General features: G+C 33.7%; 1 protein-coding gene across 2 annotated transcripts in view; it reads right to left on the bottom strand.

The window, feature by feature from the left end:
• Positions 1-82: 82 nt before the first annotated feature.
• Positions 83-17,060, bottom strand: part of rph3ab (rabphilin 3A homolog (mouse), b) — a 40,255-nt gene continuing 23,277 nt past the window's right edge. For both annotated transcript variants that reach the window (XM_056462469.1, XM_056462468.1), the window contains exons 9-16: positions 16,834-16,908; positions 15,404-15,513; positions 13,425-13,551; positions 13,291-13,347; positions 11,185-11,339; positions 7,919-8,000; positions 6,203-6,299; positions 83-4,360 (exon numbers count right to left, since the gene is read on the bottom strand). In XM_056462469.1, coding sequence (XP_056318444.1) covers positions 4,230-4,360; positions 6,203-6,299; positions 7,919-8,000; positions 11,185-11,339; positions 13,291-13,347; positions 13,425-13,551; positions 15,404-15,513; positions 16,834-16,908 — 834 coding nt within the window. In that variant the 3' untranslated portion in view covers positions 83-4,229. The remainder of the gene's footprint in view (positions 4,361-6,202; positions 6,300-7,918; positions 8,001-11,184; positions 11,340-13,290; positions 13,348-13,424; positions 13,552-15,403; positions 15,514-16,833; positions 16,909-17,060) is intronic.

The raw sequence follows: 17,060 nt of genomic DNA on the forward strand, positions 1-17,060 counted from the left end.
AAATAAATCTACAAGATTTTGTCTTGTTTCTATAGCACAAATATTACTATTTTTTATGGCATGACCCCTTTAAAGTGTCAGAGATGTCAAACAACAGGCATCCACACTTCCAGGTTCTTCACACAAGCCTGATATGAGCAGTGTTGTGGTTATACTGTAATACAATGATCTGTTTTACACACCAAAAATGCGGTTTTGTCTTGTTTGAAGTACAAATATCTAAAACTCTTACATGAAGAAGCATTTTATAGACCAGTGTACACTATTGTCTTAATAATGTGTCAAAATGAAGAGAGTTTTTCCTAAAAACAAGCAAAATAATCTGCCAATGGGGTAAGCGAAACAAACTTGTTATTCCTTTTGACATGAGATTATTTTGCTTACCCCATTGGCAGATTATTTTGCTTGTTTTAGGATAAATCCAGCCTGATCTCACGAGAAAACGTAAGTATTTTACGTTTTGACAATTTAGTGGCTAATTCGTATGAATTTGTACGAGATCAGTCGTACGAAATTGTACGATTTTAAAAAGGAGGCGTGGCACCTAACCCCACCGCTAAACCCAACAGTCATTGGCGGATGAGCAAATCGTACTAAATTGTACGAATTAGATCGTACGAATTCGTACGAATTAGCCACTAAATCAAAAAGTTACGAATTTTTGTGAGATTGTGTTGGATAAATCTCATTAAATTTAAAGACAATATGTTTTGCTTGTCTGGAAAAAGCTTCTTGACTTAAGAATTTGGACAAGAAACAAGACCAAAGAGCTGAGCATTATTTGTAGTGTACAAGCTGTTTAAGTCAGTTTCATGTAATTTAAGTTAAAATAACCCATAAGATTAATTTGATTCAACTTTAAAATGTAAGGCAACCATGTAACTTTTTGTGTATTGGGCATTAATATTTGATCAGTGATTTATAGTACATAGTAGTAATAGTATACTGTATAAAATCCTGAGTTTGCAATGACGTCCAAAAATCCTTCAAAAGCGTATTTTTTTTAAAACTCAAATTCAGCTGATAATGTAGATAATCCTGTGTAACCCAGAAGTGTCGACACCTATGAAGTGTTTGTTGGTAAACAGTAGTTTCATATAAGCACTCAAAAAAGGATGTTTGCTTTTTGTTCAAACTGCTTATTTAAAATAAGCTGGAGCGGCACACTTCTTGACGGTTAATTAGGACAGCTTAATTGTTTTAAGTCCAATCCACTTAAATTGTAAAAACTAATAAGCTAAAGGGCTAGCTCACTCACTGAAACTGAAAATTCTGTCATAATGTACTTGCACTTTACTTCTTTCAATACCTGTTGAACACAAAAGAAGATATCTTGAAAAAAAAAATGTTTGTAAACCTGTAACCATTGACTTCCATAGTATTTGTTTTTCTTACTATGGAAGTCAATGGTTACATGTTTACAGCTTCATTCAAAATACTTAGTTTGTTTTCAACAGAATAAAGAAGCTAATGTTTGTAACCACTTGAGGGTGAGTACACAGTGAGTAAATTGTTTATTTTTTGGGTGAACTATCTCTTTAACTTAATTCCTTCATGTTGTCCCAACACAAATTGAATGTGTGCACCCCAGCGTATTTTTAAATGCTTTTTTTTTTAAAGAATTGTATTCACTTTGATCGAAGACACTCTCATGCATAAGAGCTGGACATAAAAACAGCAAATAATAGAAATGTTTAGGTCATTCCTTTGTAAATGTGCTTCCCTTGTAATTTTCCCATGTGATTGGACTGCAGGGTGAGTAATTCGAGTGAACTCGGCTTGCTTCACAGCCATTAGATTATTTTTAGCCTCGTCTTTTATGATGTAATTTCATTTGTCCATTGAAGCCCATGTTAATGGTTCTCTTCACACAAGGCAATTGTGTTATCTGCGCATTATAGACCCCTAATAAGATGCACGCTTGAAGGGGTTTTTGCAGGATAGTGTGCTCACATAGAAATGTTGTTGTAAACCAGACATACAGTACCAAGCAATGTGTTACAAAACTGTGTTCATTATAAGACTATCTAAGCTAAGTCTATATGTATTCTTGTCAAACAGTCACATAAAATTATTCATAATGATCTGGTTTAGACTGTTAGGGTAGGTTGGACCAAAAAAGGATTAAATGTTGAGTAAATCAAGGTCTGTTGCACCACACTACTTTTTGTTAAAGACAGATAGACAGACAGACAGACAGACAGACAGACAGATAGATAGATAGATGGATAGATAGATAGATAGACAGACAGACAGACAGACAGACAGACAGACAGACAGACAGACAGACAGACAGACAGACAGATAGATAGATAGATAGATAGATAGATAGATAGATAGATAGATAGATAGATAGATAGATAGATAGATAGATAGATAGATAGATAGATAGATAGATAGAGAGAGAGAGAGAGAGAGAGAGAGACAGACAGACAGACTCAAAAAAGTTTGCTGTTTGTTCAAACTACTTATTAAAATGAGCGGAAACCACATAATTCTTGTGGGTTTTTTTGGACAACTTAATTGTTTTATGTTCAATCCACTTAAATTAATAAATAAATAAATTTATAACAGATTAACTTTATTCTAGTTTCTCCATTACTGGTTTAAACTTCAGGTTTATATTTAACCTTCTACAGCACCTTGTTTAAGCCCTATTTTCAGTGCATGTCTTTTAAATGATTGCAACCAATTATAATGTTCAAAAAACATCAAAGGAGATACATATTTTATTCATTTTTACTAGTTTTTTATTTTGCATGATCAGAAATTCTCTTCTTTTATTATTGCCTGGGGGTAACTTTTAAGGATGTTTTTGCTGGCATTGTGTTTGGTGATATCGCATTTATTAGTTCACAATTTATGTTCAAAATAGAAGAGAGGGCAAACCAGTGTTGGGATTTCCAATTGGTGCGAAATCTCATGATGCACGACATATGACACGACACACTAACATTTCCATTTCTACTTAATGATTTCCCGACAATTAAACGTCATTTAGGTGATTTTGTATATATTAGCTTATCTTAGCTTTGTCTTTTGGGAGTGTATTAATTATTGTCTATCTAATTTGATATCATTGTTTTATGGAAGCCCGTTGCTGCCTCTGAATAAAAAATAAAAAGGTTATTGTGACTTTATAACTCAGAATTGAGAGTTCTGAGTTATCTCGCAATTCTGACTTAATCGTTTTTAATTTAAATCTCACAACTATGTGGGGAAAAAAGTCCGAATTGTGAGTTTGTATCATGCAATTCTGAGATTAAGTCACAATAATCTGTTTTATTTTTTATTCAGTGGCGGAAACAGGCTTCCATATTGTTTCACATTGCAACACACACAAAAAAACCCTCTGTGGCAGGTGTACAAAAAAATGTAAATAAAATGAACCCAAACGAACCATTATCATTTTCATTAAGTCCCATCCAGCAGTAGAGTGTGCAGTAGAGAATTAAAAGTTGAAAATTCTAATCCCTGATTTGTTTATCCATTTCGAATTTTAATTCACAGCTTGATTTAAAAACAAAGTAGTAGGTCAACAAATCTTCGAATCTCTCTTAACTTAGTTTAATTTAATGCTTAATGGTGCAACCCACCCTCGAACATTCTTTGGAATTCGTCTTATCTGTGCTGTGTAAACATTCCTACATGTTATTTTGCCTATATTTGTTTGCAAAAACTATGAAAATCGGCTCTCAAAGGTGTTTAAGTAAGCTGCTAAATGTCTTTGTGTAAAAGAAATCATTTTACCTGACATTCTATATGGCATGTAAACATTCTCAGACTGGTTAAAATAAGGGCTTTGATATTCTGTATCCGCCTCTTTTCTTTTAATCATTTTTTTTCTGATGCTTTTTAACAAGAGAGACATGATAACGCATTCCCACGACAAGGTAACTATTTGGAGTCTTTACAGCTATTCTTAAACTATAATTCAAAACAAAACACAATGCTACTGGGTAAAGATAAGAGAACGTGACGTGACATAATTGTGCAGTTCTTTTACACTTCAATCCTAACCTATAGTCATTTCGTGTGGATCACAGTGAACAGAAGAGCTCCAGACATCACATTTTGTTCCTTGAAAGCATATCATGTGTCAGCCGGACAATAACAAGATCGGTACAGACCGAGATATGCAGTTAGTTGAGGCGAATGTAGTTGGCAGATGGGCCGAGTACAACTTAAGGACGTGAAACTGTCGAAGGCATGCAGGACGCTTTAGGAGCTTAATCACTGGAGATGTGATTCTCGTTCAGCAGAGTATGCCAACGCTCGATCTTCTTGTCTTTATTCTTAAGGCATTCGTACCAGTGCTTCAAACGCTCACCTTTGGCAGTGATACCCAACTGGCAGCCTCCTGAAAACGAAATATATAAAGTGGTATTAAAACATTTGGTGACACTTTCATTTAAGGTGACGTAGTTACACGTTTCATGCATTTACTATAGCAATTACAATGAATTATGCATAATTACACTGTAAAAAATATCTGTTAATTAACATTGCTGTATCCTGTATGCGATTAACAAGTGTTTTCTGTTTATTTACGGTGGTGAATAGCATTATGGGAGCTTCCTCGCTGCTCTGTTGACTTTTTATGCTGACAATTTGACTCTACAGTTTAACAAAGTGACTTTAATTGACATTTTAGCTGTTTATAAATAACATTATGGATAAGAATTAATATATAGAGAAATAAGTCTGTTAAATAAGGATTTTGTAGGACCAACCTAGACAATATATCACTTTAAACTATTAAAAATGTTCATAAAAGTCACTTTTTTTAACTTTACAAGGTTAAAAGTTCAAAATCAAGGTCCCATAATGCAACTTAAAAGCATAAATAAATGGGGAAAATAAAAACTTGAACCACAAAATACGTAAAATTGCTAATTTACAGATATTTTATTGTTTTGGGAACATTATGCAACTAACCGTAAACCTAACCCACATTCTAACTAGGGCTGGGTCGATAAATGATATCATATCCAGTCACAATAAAATTGATGTTGAGGATAATATCATCATCACGATACTATCAAAATACTATTGAAGTCAATGGCTACAGGTTTTCAGCATTTTTTAAATGATCCTTCTATGTGTTCAACAGACGAAAGAAACAAAACAGGCCAATAAATGATGACACAATTTAGATTTTTGAGCGAACAATCCTTTAGGAGACACTAAACAGGACAAATTAGTATAAATGTGCAATCTTATAAACACACTGAGGGGAGTAGAAAGTTGTGTGGGTGAAACTACTGGCAGTGTGCAAATTAAAGAACACAAATGCACAAAAGACACACAAAAGCACGTCCAAAAGCACTGACTTGCATAATGAAGCCTATTCAAATTATATAAGCCCAAATTATAGCTGTATATCTTGCATAAATATTTATATGAATGCATGCAATGCACTGATATTTGTAATTCAGAATTTTTGTTTGTGAGATATTAAACTACCATATGAGTGTCCAGAAAAGCACTATATGTAAGGAATTATTATTAATAATATTAACATTATTATTTATTTTAGTTTATTTATTAATATTTTTTATTTATTTATTTATTTATTTTTATAAAGACAAAATATAATCAGTAATACCACTGAAACCAGAATCTTGAATTACAAATATCAGCACATGGCAACTGTGATATGTATTTCTGTAAAAGATACATCTATATTACATAATTTGAATATTCTTTATTATGTAAGTCAATTCCTTTCCAATATTAGTGCTTTGCAAATGTGACATTTTAGAAAACAGTTCAACAAGCAAGAAGAATGGCACAAATACGAGCACATTTTCCCCAACAAACCCTGCTGAAAGACTCCAACTGTCTGCTATATTAAAGAAAACTCATACATATATTTTATTATTCAAGCAATAAGGTCAGCTGCATAATAACTTTTTGTAATAAATGTTTTGAAACACCAAGTAAGGGTTTGTGCTAGCATGAGCCGATAGTAAATCTGGCCCATTATTTTTATAGACATTAACATTCAAATATACTTCAAAATGATCAATTTGAAACATAGACACTGAGTACACTTTGTAAACATCTTCACATGCTTCACAAAATGAATATGTATCACATATGTAAATTATAATGTGTTAAGACAGATGTTAACACCGGATGTAAACACACTGATGCAGAAAACTGTAGAAATTCTATATTTGAATGTAAATGGACATACCTATATAATCATTGCATTTGCCAATGTCGTAGTCCCACACTGAGATGTCAAGAGTCTTTTTGGCCAGCTCTGCATGCTTAATTTCATAGCTGAATTCCTGCAAAACAACAGTTCACATGGCAAGGTGTAATCTGACATAATAAAACAGATCTAAATTTATATCTGAATTGAAACAAAACAGGGTGGCACGGTGGCTCAGTGGTTAGCACTGTCACCTCACAGCAAGAAGGTCACTGGTTAGAGTCCTGGCTAGGTCATTTGGCATTTCTGTGTGGAGTTGTTCTCCCCGTGTTGGCATGGGTTTCCTCCGGGTGCTCCGGTTTCTCCCACAGTCCAAACACATGCACTATATCGGGGAATTGAAAAAGCTAAATTGGCCGTAGTGTATGTGTGTGAATGAGTGTGTATGGGTGTTTCCCAGCACTGGATTGCTGCTGAAAGGGCATCAGTTGTGTAAAACATATGCTGGATAAGTTGGCGGTTCATTCCAATGTAGCAACCCCTGATTAATAAAGCGGAGGGAAAATAAATGAATGAAACAAAACAGTAATGAGGATTTGCATTGCTTCAGTGTTGGACCAGATTACTAAACACAACTATATTATTTATTTTAATATCCATAATTTATTTTGTTTTCTGTATTTTCAGTTGGTTTTACCATTTCAAGCATAAACATAATTATAGAGCTGTCAGCAGATTAATAGTTTAATCACAGCATATTTTTAAATTGTGCTGAATTTATAGAATTATTTTCCAGTCAAAAAGCATTTGGGTCATTCTTGAGGAACGAAAACAATCAATATGTAATTAACATTTTCTTAACACAACCTTCCACATGAAGACAGAAAAGCGGTAACCCTTTGGCATATTTACTTTAAGAATTAATTATTATTGTAATAATTAAACTTTAACATATGCTTTATGCAGCAAAATCACTCTGTGGGTAAAAATGTAATTAAATGCTCATTGCATAACGTTTTCTTTTCTAAAGCCTGCTGAAATAGTACATAATAATAAAAAAGTTCTCAAAATCTAAATTAATAACTTACAACATTTTTGTTGACGCTCTATAAATACTAATACATCTGTCCTTTACATTTAACGCAAAACATAAATATTAAATTATTCATTCATTCATTTTCTTAGTGCCTTTATTAATCTGGGGTCGCCACAGAGCAATGAAACGCCAATATTAAATTCTATATTTTAATACAATCCCCAATTGCGTATGAAAAGCCACATTATCCTGAGATGAATTACAACAGTTAGATGATCTAGCAACTAAAACTAAATGTTTTATAGTTTATTAATAACCAAATCAAACTTTTAGGTCAAGCAACTATTCCAGCATATGTTTTACGCAGTGGATGCCCTTCCAGCTGCAACACAGTACTGGGAAACACCCATACACTCTAATTCACACTCATACACTACGGCCAATTTAGTTCATTCAATTCCCCTATAGCGCATGTCTTTGGACTGTGGGGGAAACCGGAGCACCCTGAGGAAACCCACGCCAACACGGGGAGAACATGCAAACTCTACACAGAAAGGCCAACTGACCCAGCCAGGACGCAAACCAGTGACCTTCTTGCTGTGAGGCGACAGTGCAAACCACTGAGCCACCGTGGCTCAGTTATATTTGTTTCTGCTATTTTCCAGATTATATTAATTATATCCTGTGTGTCAGCAGTAGAAGAGAACAACATACAGTACCTCATTGAACTCTGGGTTGAGCGTCTTCTTCTTTATCTGGGTTTTGTTCTTCGCTTTCTTCCCCATATCTGGTTTCAGACATCTATATCCATTTATAGAAATATGTAAGATCACATGTTTGTACGTTTGACTACAATTAACCGGTAATGTCTTGTGCAAATCTTGTATTAAATAGTCTGAGTTTAGAGATGAACGCGTATCTGATTGTATTCCAGTACAATTACTAATGATGCATTAAGTATTTAAAGTTTTTACAAGACGTTTGATAAACCTTAGTTGTCTCTTAAAAGCATCAGCTCAACATACATTGCTAATAATTTATGATTGCACTTTATTTTGGGGTGATGCAGTTTAAAAGTGTAACTATTCATTTAACTATGGTGTCATATCAATTAATTACATGTATTTACTATATGCTTGGGGTTGCATAATTACCAAAGTAAGTTCATGAAATCCTTTTCTTGTTTAGAGCTTTTGTCCTGTTTATAGTCCAATTATCTAAAAGCTTTTAGATAAGCAAAAATATTGCCTTGTTTTCAGAAATAATATGTCAAAATTAAGTTAATTAAATTAGTTTTTTTTTAAACAAGCAAAATAATCTGCTAATAGGGTGAGAAAGATAATCTTGTTTTTGCTTTGAAGTAACATTATTTTGCTTCTCTCATTGACAGATTATTTCGCTTGTTTTAACAAAAAACTTATTTAATTATGACTAATTATTTCTGAAAACATTTTTACTTGTCTAGAAAATGCTTCTTGATTTTAGAATTTATAGATATTTGGACTAGAAACAAGACAAAAACTTTGAGTAAGAAAAGCATTTTATAGCAGTGCATGTGTAACCACGTCACCTTAAATGAAAGTGTTCCCTAATTTATTTTACCATATTAACCTCAAACAGGTTTGAAACAAGTGGAGTGTCAGTAAATTATGTGAGCAATTTCATTTTTCGACAAACTATCCCTTTAACCTCCTAGGGCTTAATGGCCACATACGTGGACAGCACATTTTAGCTCTTAAGTGGCTATTTAAAATACTTTGAATGCTTTATATTTTGTTACAGACATACGGTGTCATCCTGCAACTGTTTTGCAGCATACGAAATGTCCCAACACTATTTTTAACTGTTCAGAATGAAAGTCAAATCTCTGATAGTCTCAAGTCTCTGATAGTCAAAGCAAGTTAAAAAAATTCTAAGTTAAATATGCATTAAAAAACAGTCCGGATACTTCATATGGCCCGTATCCACTGAGTGGTATGGTACGGTTAAGTTTGGTACGCTTTTATGGCCGTTTCCACTGTCAAAAAGCGTACCGAATCGAACCATACCACTTTTTCGGCACCCTTTCGAAAGGGTACCAAACACGAGAAAGGGTACCAAAAGGCGGAGCCACACGCGCAGCTGAACGCTATTGGTTTACAGAGATACGTCATTCGCTTACGCAACAAGCCAGAATGAAAACAAAAAACCCGCCATGTTTGAAAAACACAGCCGAGAGATTATAGCGGAATTATAATACATATAATAACGAGCCATGGTCGATCCGGGCTCAAACAAACCTTGTCGTCATCTGGATGAACAGCCACAAATCCAGGAAGAAGAGCAGATTTACCCTGTGCCCCGTAGTTTTTTACGAGCCAGTCTGAGGCGCAAGCGGTTTCGCTTTCTTGCTAGCGCTCGCGCTCGTCTAACATTATATCTGAAATAACAAACTTCTTGAGCTGAAGATAATAACCTGCGCTTGATTATTGACGTGCTTTTGAAACCCGATCCTGTCAGACACTGACAAACGCGAGAGTGAAGCGTGAAGAAACAAAGGAGAAGCCGGAAAAAAGGAGCACATTATTATTCAGCAAACATGAACAAAATGCCAAGATTAACTAACTTATTATCTTCACCTGCTGGACTAATATGAACCGGGAATGACGGAATTACTCTCTAACAGAGGCTACATGTGCTGCTGAAGATTACAGACACAGATGAGAGGCTGTAGGCTATATTTTGTGTTGTTTTGAACCTAAATACTGACGAAATGTCTGCTGTGTGTAGTTCTTCTGTAGTTGGTAACATATCGGAGACTGTAAGGGGCTGTATGTGTTTATATATGTTCATTTATTTAGTTATTTAATATAATTACAGACGTTACAGTAGGCTGTTTCGCACTGTCATTGATCTGCAGTTATAATCAATTCATGTGCATTGAAAAGTTAGTAATAAACATTTCTACACAAGTATTTATGTGTATAAAGCGTCTGTTTTGTGAGAGGTGTTTCTCATATGATATGTAAGTGACCTGTACAGCTTTATTGTAGACATTTCCTCGAGTGAGAATGACGTCGACTGAAACTTTCTTTCATACACCACGCTCACCAAAAGGGTACCCTTGTTAGTGGAAAGGCAAGCCTGATAAAGGTGACCCGTACCAAACCGTACCGTACCGTACCGTACCAGTCAGTGGAAACGAGCCAATAGTTACTATTACACTCCAGTGCGACTTTTTAGAATGGGATGCTTAGATGATAATAAATGCTGGAAATGTAAACAGGAGATTGGTACATACTTTCATGCATTATGGCAATGTACAAACATTCAACCCTTTTGGGAATCTGTGTTAAGACAATTAGGTAGATGTTTGGGATTTAATATCCCTCTCTCACCCAGGATATGCCTATTAGGTGACAAAACTGAGGTTCCACATGTTACAAATGATGAGTTCACCCTTATAATTTTGGGCATTACTACTGCAGCACGTATAATACTGAGGTTTTGGAAGGATATGCAATGCCTTACACTTAAATTATGGATGAAATCCATGATTGAGAATGTATCATATGAGAAAATGTTGGCCAAAATGAATGGTGATTACAAGGAATTAGATATGTGGGAGATTTTCATTTCCTCACTTGAAATGTGAATGTATTTATCCTGTTATGCATCCTGTTAATTTATAAATTGTGAAGAACCTGTATACATTTTATATATTTGTATGGTATTGTATGTTATTTCAATAAAAAATTTAAATAAAAAATAAAAAATCTCATTTCCAAAAAAAAAAACAGTCCGGAAAAAGTGTATTATGTAAATTCGGACCACGAGTTCACATATATGGACCTCATTTTTCTCTAAATGCACATCATATCAAAAGATGATACTTAGATTTTTATTATAATTAGGTTTTAATAAGCCCTAAAGAGCAAAGAGAAATAAAAAATGCATGTAAAAAAACACCTTGGGCTTTAAGAGGCTAACATGGAGTTGGACTCACATTTTAACAAAGGGATCAGAGTAGCCGTTGGCATCCATTGCTGCTAAGTGAACACAGCGAACAACCCCTACAATCAGCCGTCCGAGCTGAGTGCTGTACATGAGAGATATGAGGATACGACCTCTCTCCTCCAGTTCACTGCCATCCTTCCCAGTCTGGAGAAACACAGAGCAATGTGGATGATGGGGAACGATAGGGGTCAATGATAATTTACATACTGAAGAAACCGACCCAGGCTCATTGGAGAAATGTACCCAGAGCTTTGGAAACTGTGAAATATGTACCCACGTATACTTGCAGTTTTTGTTTTCACAATTTTTGACGATCTCAAATACATTAATGGGGCACGTTTTCTCATATGTGCCATTACTCATGAATCCACCAGGGGGCACTGTGTACATTTCTGCCAATCTCAGATATGCAACCCAGGCTCATTGGAGGTATGTACTCAGAGCTACATTTTTGGGAAGAGCAAAATATATACCCAGGGCTATCTACACTTTTTTTTGTTTTCACAAATCCACTAGAGGGCGTCGTGTACCTTTTTGGCAATCTCAAATACGTTACTGTGGCACAATTTCTCATACGTGCCGTTACTCATGAATCCACCAGAGGGTGCTGTGTACATTTCTACAAGCCACTTGTGACCTTAAAATAATAACCACAATAACAAAAATAAGAATAATAACAATTAGATTCTAAATTATGGAGAAATAGGAGTTATGCAATAGAAAATATAAGTAAATATTTAAAGACTTCCGATATAGAGTATGTGGCTGAAGAAGAAAAGGATAAATATATAAAAGAGCTATCTGTACAAACAGAAACATAGAAGTGTACACTATAGAACTACACAATATATGCCCAAGGTGTGTGCAAATGTGGATAAATGTCCAAACCAGGCTCATTGGAGGTACATGCCCAGGGATAAATCTTTGAGAACCAAGAAATACAACCTAGGCTCATTCTGAAAACGTACCTCTACAGACGTTTCTGGAGACTGCAAAATACATCCCAGCGGCACGTTTTTTCTGCAGTTTTTATTTTCGCGAATCCACCAGAGGTTGCTTTGTACGCTTTTTGAGATCTCAAATTTCACTCGCGTGCCATTCGCGCCTGCTGTTCTCGCGTAAACCCACCAGAGGTCGCTGCTGACTCACTTTTTGACAGACTTTCTGACTGACTGAGCGAATGATCGGCTGACCCACCCTCCCCCCTCCCTAAACCCAACCAATTTTATCCATTGACCCACCCACCTATTTCCCTAAACCCAACCAACACGTTTCAAAAGCAATCCAAAAAATAAAAGGCCTCGACTGATTTTTGTTTTTACCACGTTTTCAGATTTTACCTCATTCTCAACCATTTACTTTTTGTTTGGATTCTGTTTTTGTCTTACTTGCTTTCTGGAACCGCTCGTCACCAGACTCGAACCCCGTCTTAGTGGTCAACTCCTCTCTGCGTCTCAAATCCGCCGACGTACATGGCACACTAACAGGACAAACTGGATGCAGCCGGAATGCCGTCCATACAGAGGTAAGCAGTCGGTCAGCTGGTAAGCGCGAAAAGGAACGGCGTCACACCGCCCCGTAGCGTTCGTTTAAAAAAAATGAAATGCAGCCATACATGCCTCCAACTACGTAATTCGCTGTCTCCAGAAACGTCTGTAGGGCTATGTTTTCACAATGAGCCTGTGTTGAAGAAATATGTACGTCTGCTTGATGTTTTTTGTTTTCACACATCCACTAGAGGGCACCGTGTACATTTTTGATAATATCAAATAAGTTACTGGGGCACGTTTTCTCATACGTCTCGCATCTCATTTCTCAAATGTTGTCCCAACACAAATTGATTAAGTCAAATGTTTTTCCAAATTTAGGTGGATTGAACTTAAAACAATTAAGTTGTCCCAAAACAAACTCAGGAATTGTGTTGATTCAGCTCATTTTAAATAAGTAGTTCGAACAAGCAGCAAAAATAATGTTTTGAGTGTAGTGTTTTGTTGTACATTAATTATGTATATCTTTTGTAAAGTATTAGCTTTGCACTGCATACAAATATTACATATTTCAGTATACCTTCATAAATCTGAGTGTAAATATTTACCTCATCCTCATAGAGAGTGATTCCTCGTGCTCCTCCTGCAGTTGATGATCGTTTCGTCTATTCAAAATAATGCATTCAGTGAATGAAGAGATTGTTATTCAATGGTGATTGGTGTGTATGAAACACACACTTACCTGAACAACCCTCTCTAGACATATATTAAAGTTCTTCTTCTGATTGATCTTGAGTTTTTTCAGTGCAACTCTGGTCTCTCCGATGAACTCATTGTGGCCAAACTTATCTTCATCACAGACAGATAATCTATTTGAGCATAGAAACGTCTAAATGAGTTGGTTTATTTGTATAGCACATTTTTTACAACACAGCATTACCAAAAGCGCTGAACACAATCAACACTAATTAAACAGACAAATCACACAACATATAAATAGCTTAAGTAAAACATCAAATCAAACATTCGGAGGGCTCAAATGCTAAGAAAAAAATATGCAATTTCAGAGGATTCTTAAAGACATGTAAATATAATATTCCAGCATATAATGTGTATCACAGTAATTTTTTTAACATCACTTGCACTCTACAATTAGCTTATTAAATAGCAGTGTTGTTGTTATTGTTAATTAAAGCTGTTAAACCAACACAATCTCACGGCAATTCGTAACTTTTTGATTTAGTGGCTAATTCGTACGAATTCGTATGATCTAATTTGTACAATTTAGTACGATTTGCTCATCCCCCAATGACGGTTGGGTTTAGTGGTGGGGTTAGGTGCCACGCCTCCTTTTTAAAATCATACAATTTCGTACGACTGAACTGAATTAGCCACTAAACTGTCAAAACGTAAAATACTTACGTTTCCTTGTGAGATCAGGCTGGTTAAACAGATTCCGAAATTAAAATAAAGCAGGGATAAGTCAGTGCTCAGAAAACATGTCAGTGGTTTTGATTGTAAGTACAGTGTTTAGTTTAAATAAGTACACATCCTTTTTAAAATTAATATTTGATCCATTTTTATGTGAATATACCCAATCTTTTTGGGTGCATTTATACAAAACAGCTTTATTAAACTGTTATTTCCATTGAAATAAGAGTTTGGTCACCATACATCATTATGAATAGAAAGATAATACATTTAAATTCAAATTAGTTATTGCAAAAGTTAGCACAGTCGCCTCACAGCAAGAATGTCACTGGTTCGAGCCTCGGCTGGGTCAGTTGGCATTTCTGCGTAGAGTTTGCATGTTCTCCCCATGTTGGCGTGGGTTTCCTCCGGGTGCTCCGGTTTCCCCCACAGTCCAAAAACATGTGCTATAGGTGAACTGATTAACTAAATTGGCTGTAGTGTATGTGTGTGAAATGAGTGTTTGAATGTTATCACTCGATTGAATGAGCGTTATCAGTGGTTATCAGCTGATAGATATGGGCCAGTAGGGGCCTTCTGCACCTACTAGTAGGCTCAGAAGGCTGTTATCATCCATCCACATGGTTAATCAGCTATACTAATAGAGAAAACTCCAGATCCTGATCTGTTTTGACATTACTGTGATGGCTGGGGTAGAGGTAGACGTTAATAAAGTACAATTATTAGGAAATTTTGTAAATAATATAAATAATTGTCGTTAACTTCTGGCCGAAGCCGTATGTGATCTATAGCTAATTAACCATGTGGATGGAGGATAACCACTGATAACGCCCATTCAGTCGATTGATAACATTCAAATCGGCTGGTGTATGGATGTTTCTCAGTACTGGGTTGCAGCTGGAAAAGCATCCACTGTGTAAAACATATGCTGGATAAGTTGGCGGTTCATTCCGCTGTGGAGACCAATGATGAATGAAATCTATGAATGAAAAATTCAATTAAATTTTTATACTTCAAGTTTCTCTTGATTTTTGCAGTTTAATAAACTTTTATTTCATATTTTGCCACAATATATTAATTTGAGTGTACTCATTTTTGCACTGCGATCTTAATTTTTTTGTTTGATTAGTTCCAGTTTTGGCTTTGGTACTGACTAATCTAATGCATGTGCACATTATATCATTGTAATGCATATTAATAACATTGTAATCTATTTAATTGTTAAGCATCCTGAGAGGTGTGCTCATTTGTGCTGAGCGCTATAAGTAATGTAAATCTGAACTCTCGCACCTGAGGGTTTTGCGCTGCATGTCCTCGTCTGTCAGGCCGTGGTAAACCAGCGTCTCATTCCAGGTCGGGTTGCGAGTGTTGCGTAGAGTCTTGGTGCGTAATTTAGTCGACTGCAATAACAGAAAAAATGCTTTGTTTAGTCATTATTTGTTTATTTTGCTTAGTTTTTGCTGTTTGTTTCTTTGTTAGTATTGCTTGCATTATATTATGGATATGATATTTATTATTTATTACACTGAATGAATGAAGTTTTATTTAAAAAAAACTATTATTACATTAATAATATATATTTATTATTTATTACATTATTTAATACATTATGCAGTTTGTTCTTTATGTATTTTTTTGTGATTTTTGTACATCAAATGAAATGAGGAAAATGTCCCTTGTGACTTTAGCTGAGATAAAGTTGACATGTTTAAATATTTATTTTATTACAGATAACTTTTATTTAATTCAACAAAAGGGATTTTAGTTTTATGTTTTTTGTTTTATTTGACTATAATAGCCCATTAACTGGTGAATTAACATAATAATGGACCAACAATGTTTTTATATTATATTATATTATATTATATTATATTATATTATATTATATTATATTATATTATATTATATTATATTATTTTATATTATATTATATATTATATTATATTATTTTTTATTATTTCATATTATATTATATTATATTATTTCATATTATATATTATTTTATATTATATTATATTATATTATATTATATCATATTATATTATATTGTATTATATTATATTATATTATATTATATTATATATTATTTTATATTATATCATATTATATTATATTATATCATATTATATTATATTATATTATATCATATTATATTATATTATATCATATCATATCATATCATATTATATCATATTATATCATATCATATTATATTATATTATATCATATCATATCATATTATTATTATATTATATTATATTATATTATATTATATCATATTATATTATATTATATTATATCATATCATATCATATCATATTATATCATATTATATCATATCATATCCTATTATATTATATCATATTATATCATATCATAATATATCATATTATTATTATATTATATTATATTATATCATAATATATCATATTATATCATATTATTTCATATTATATTATATTATATATTATATTATTTTATATTATATTATTTTATATTATATTATATTATTTTATATTATATTATATTATATTATATTCATCATAATTTTAATAATGAATACAAAATTGTACAAAAAATAACATTACTTTTAAAATAATACATTCACACCTATATTTACAAATGCACAAAATTTGTTTAATAATACACATAACTCAAATCAGATAAATAATAAAATGTATTATTGTTTATTTTTTAAAATAGTAAAATACTGCTCTCACCTTGCTTGCACCCGGTAGCAGATGAAGCTTAACATATGGATCCGCCAGTCCATTGGAATCCATTGGCTTTAAACCCTATGAGAAAAAACGTAATGAAAACAATCAAAGCTGTCATATCACAGAGGTCAAGCACAGTGCAGTTTTACTAATGTAACATTTATGTTAATTATGTCTGTTTAAGAGCCGGAATGATTATAAACACTTAAACTGTTTGTGATTGTTGATTG

The sequence above is a fragment of the Danio aesculapii genome, chromosome 7, assembly GCF_903798145.1.
Source record: "Danio aesculapii chromosome 7, fDanAes4.1, whole genome shotgun sequence".
Lineage (NCBI taxonomy): Eukaryota > Metazoa > Chordata > Actinopteri > Cypriniformes > Danionidae > Danio > Danio aesculapii.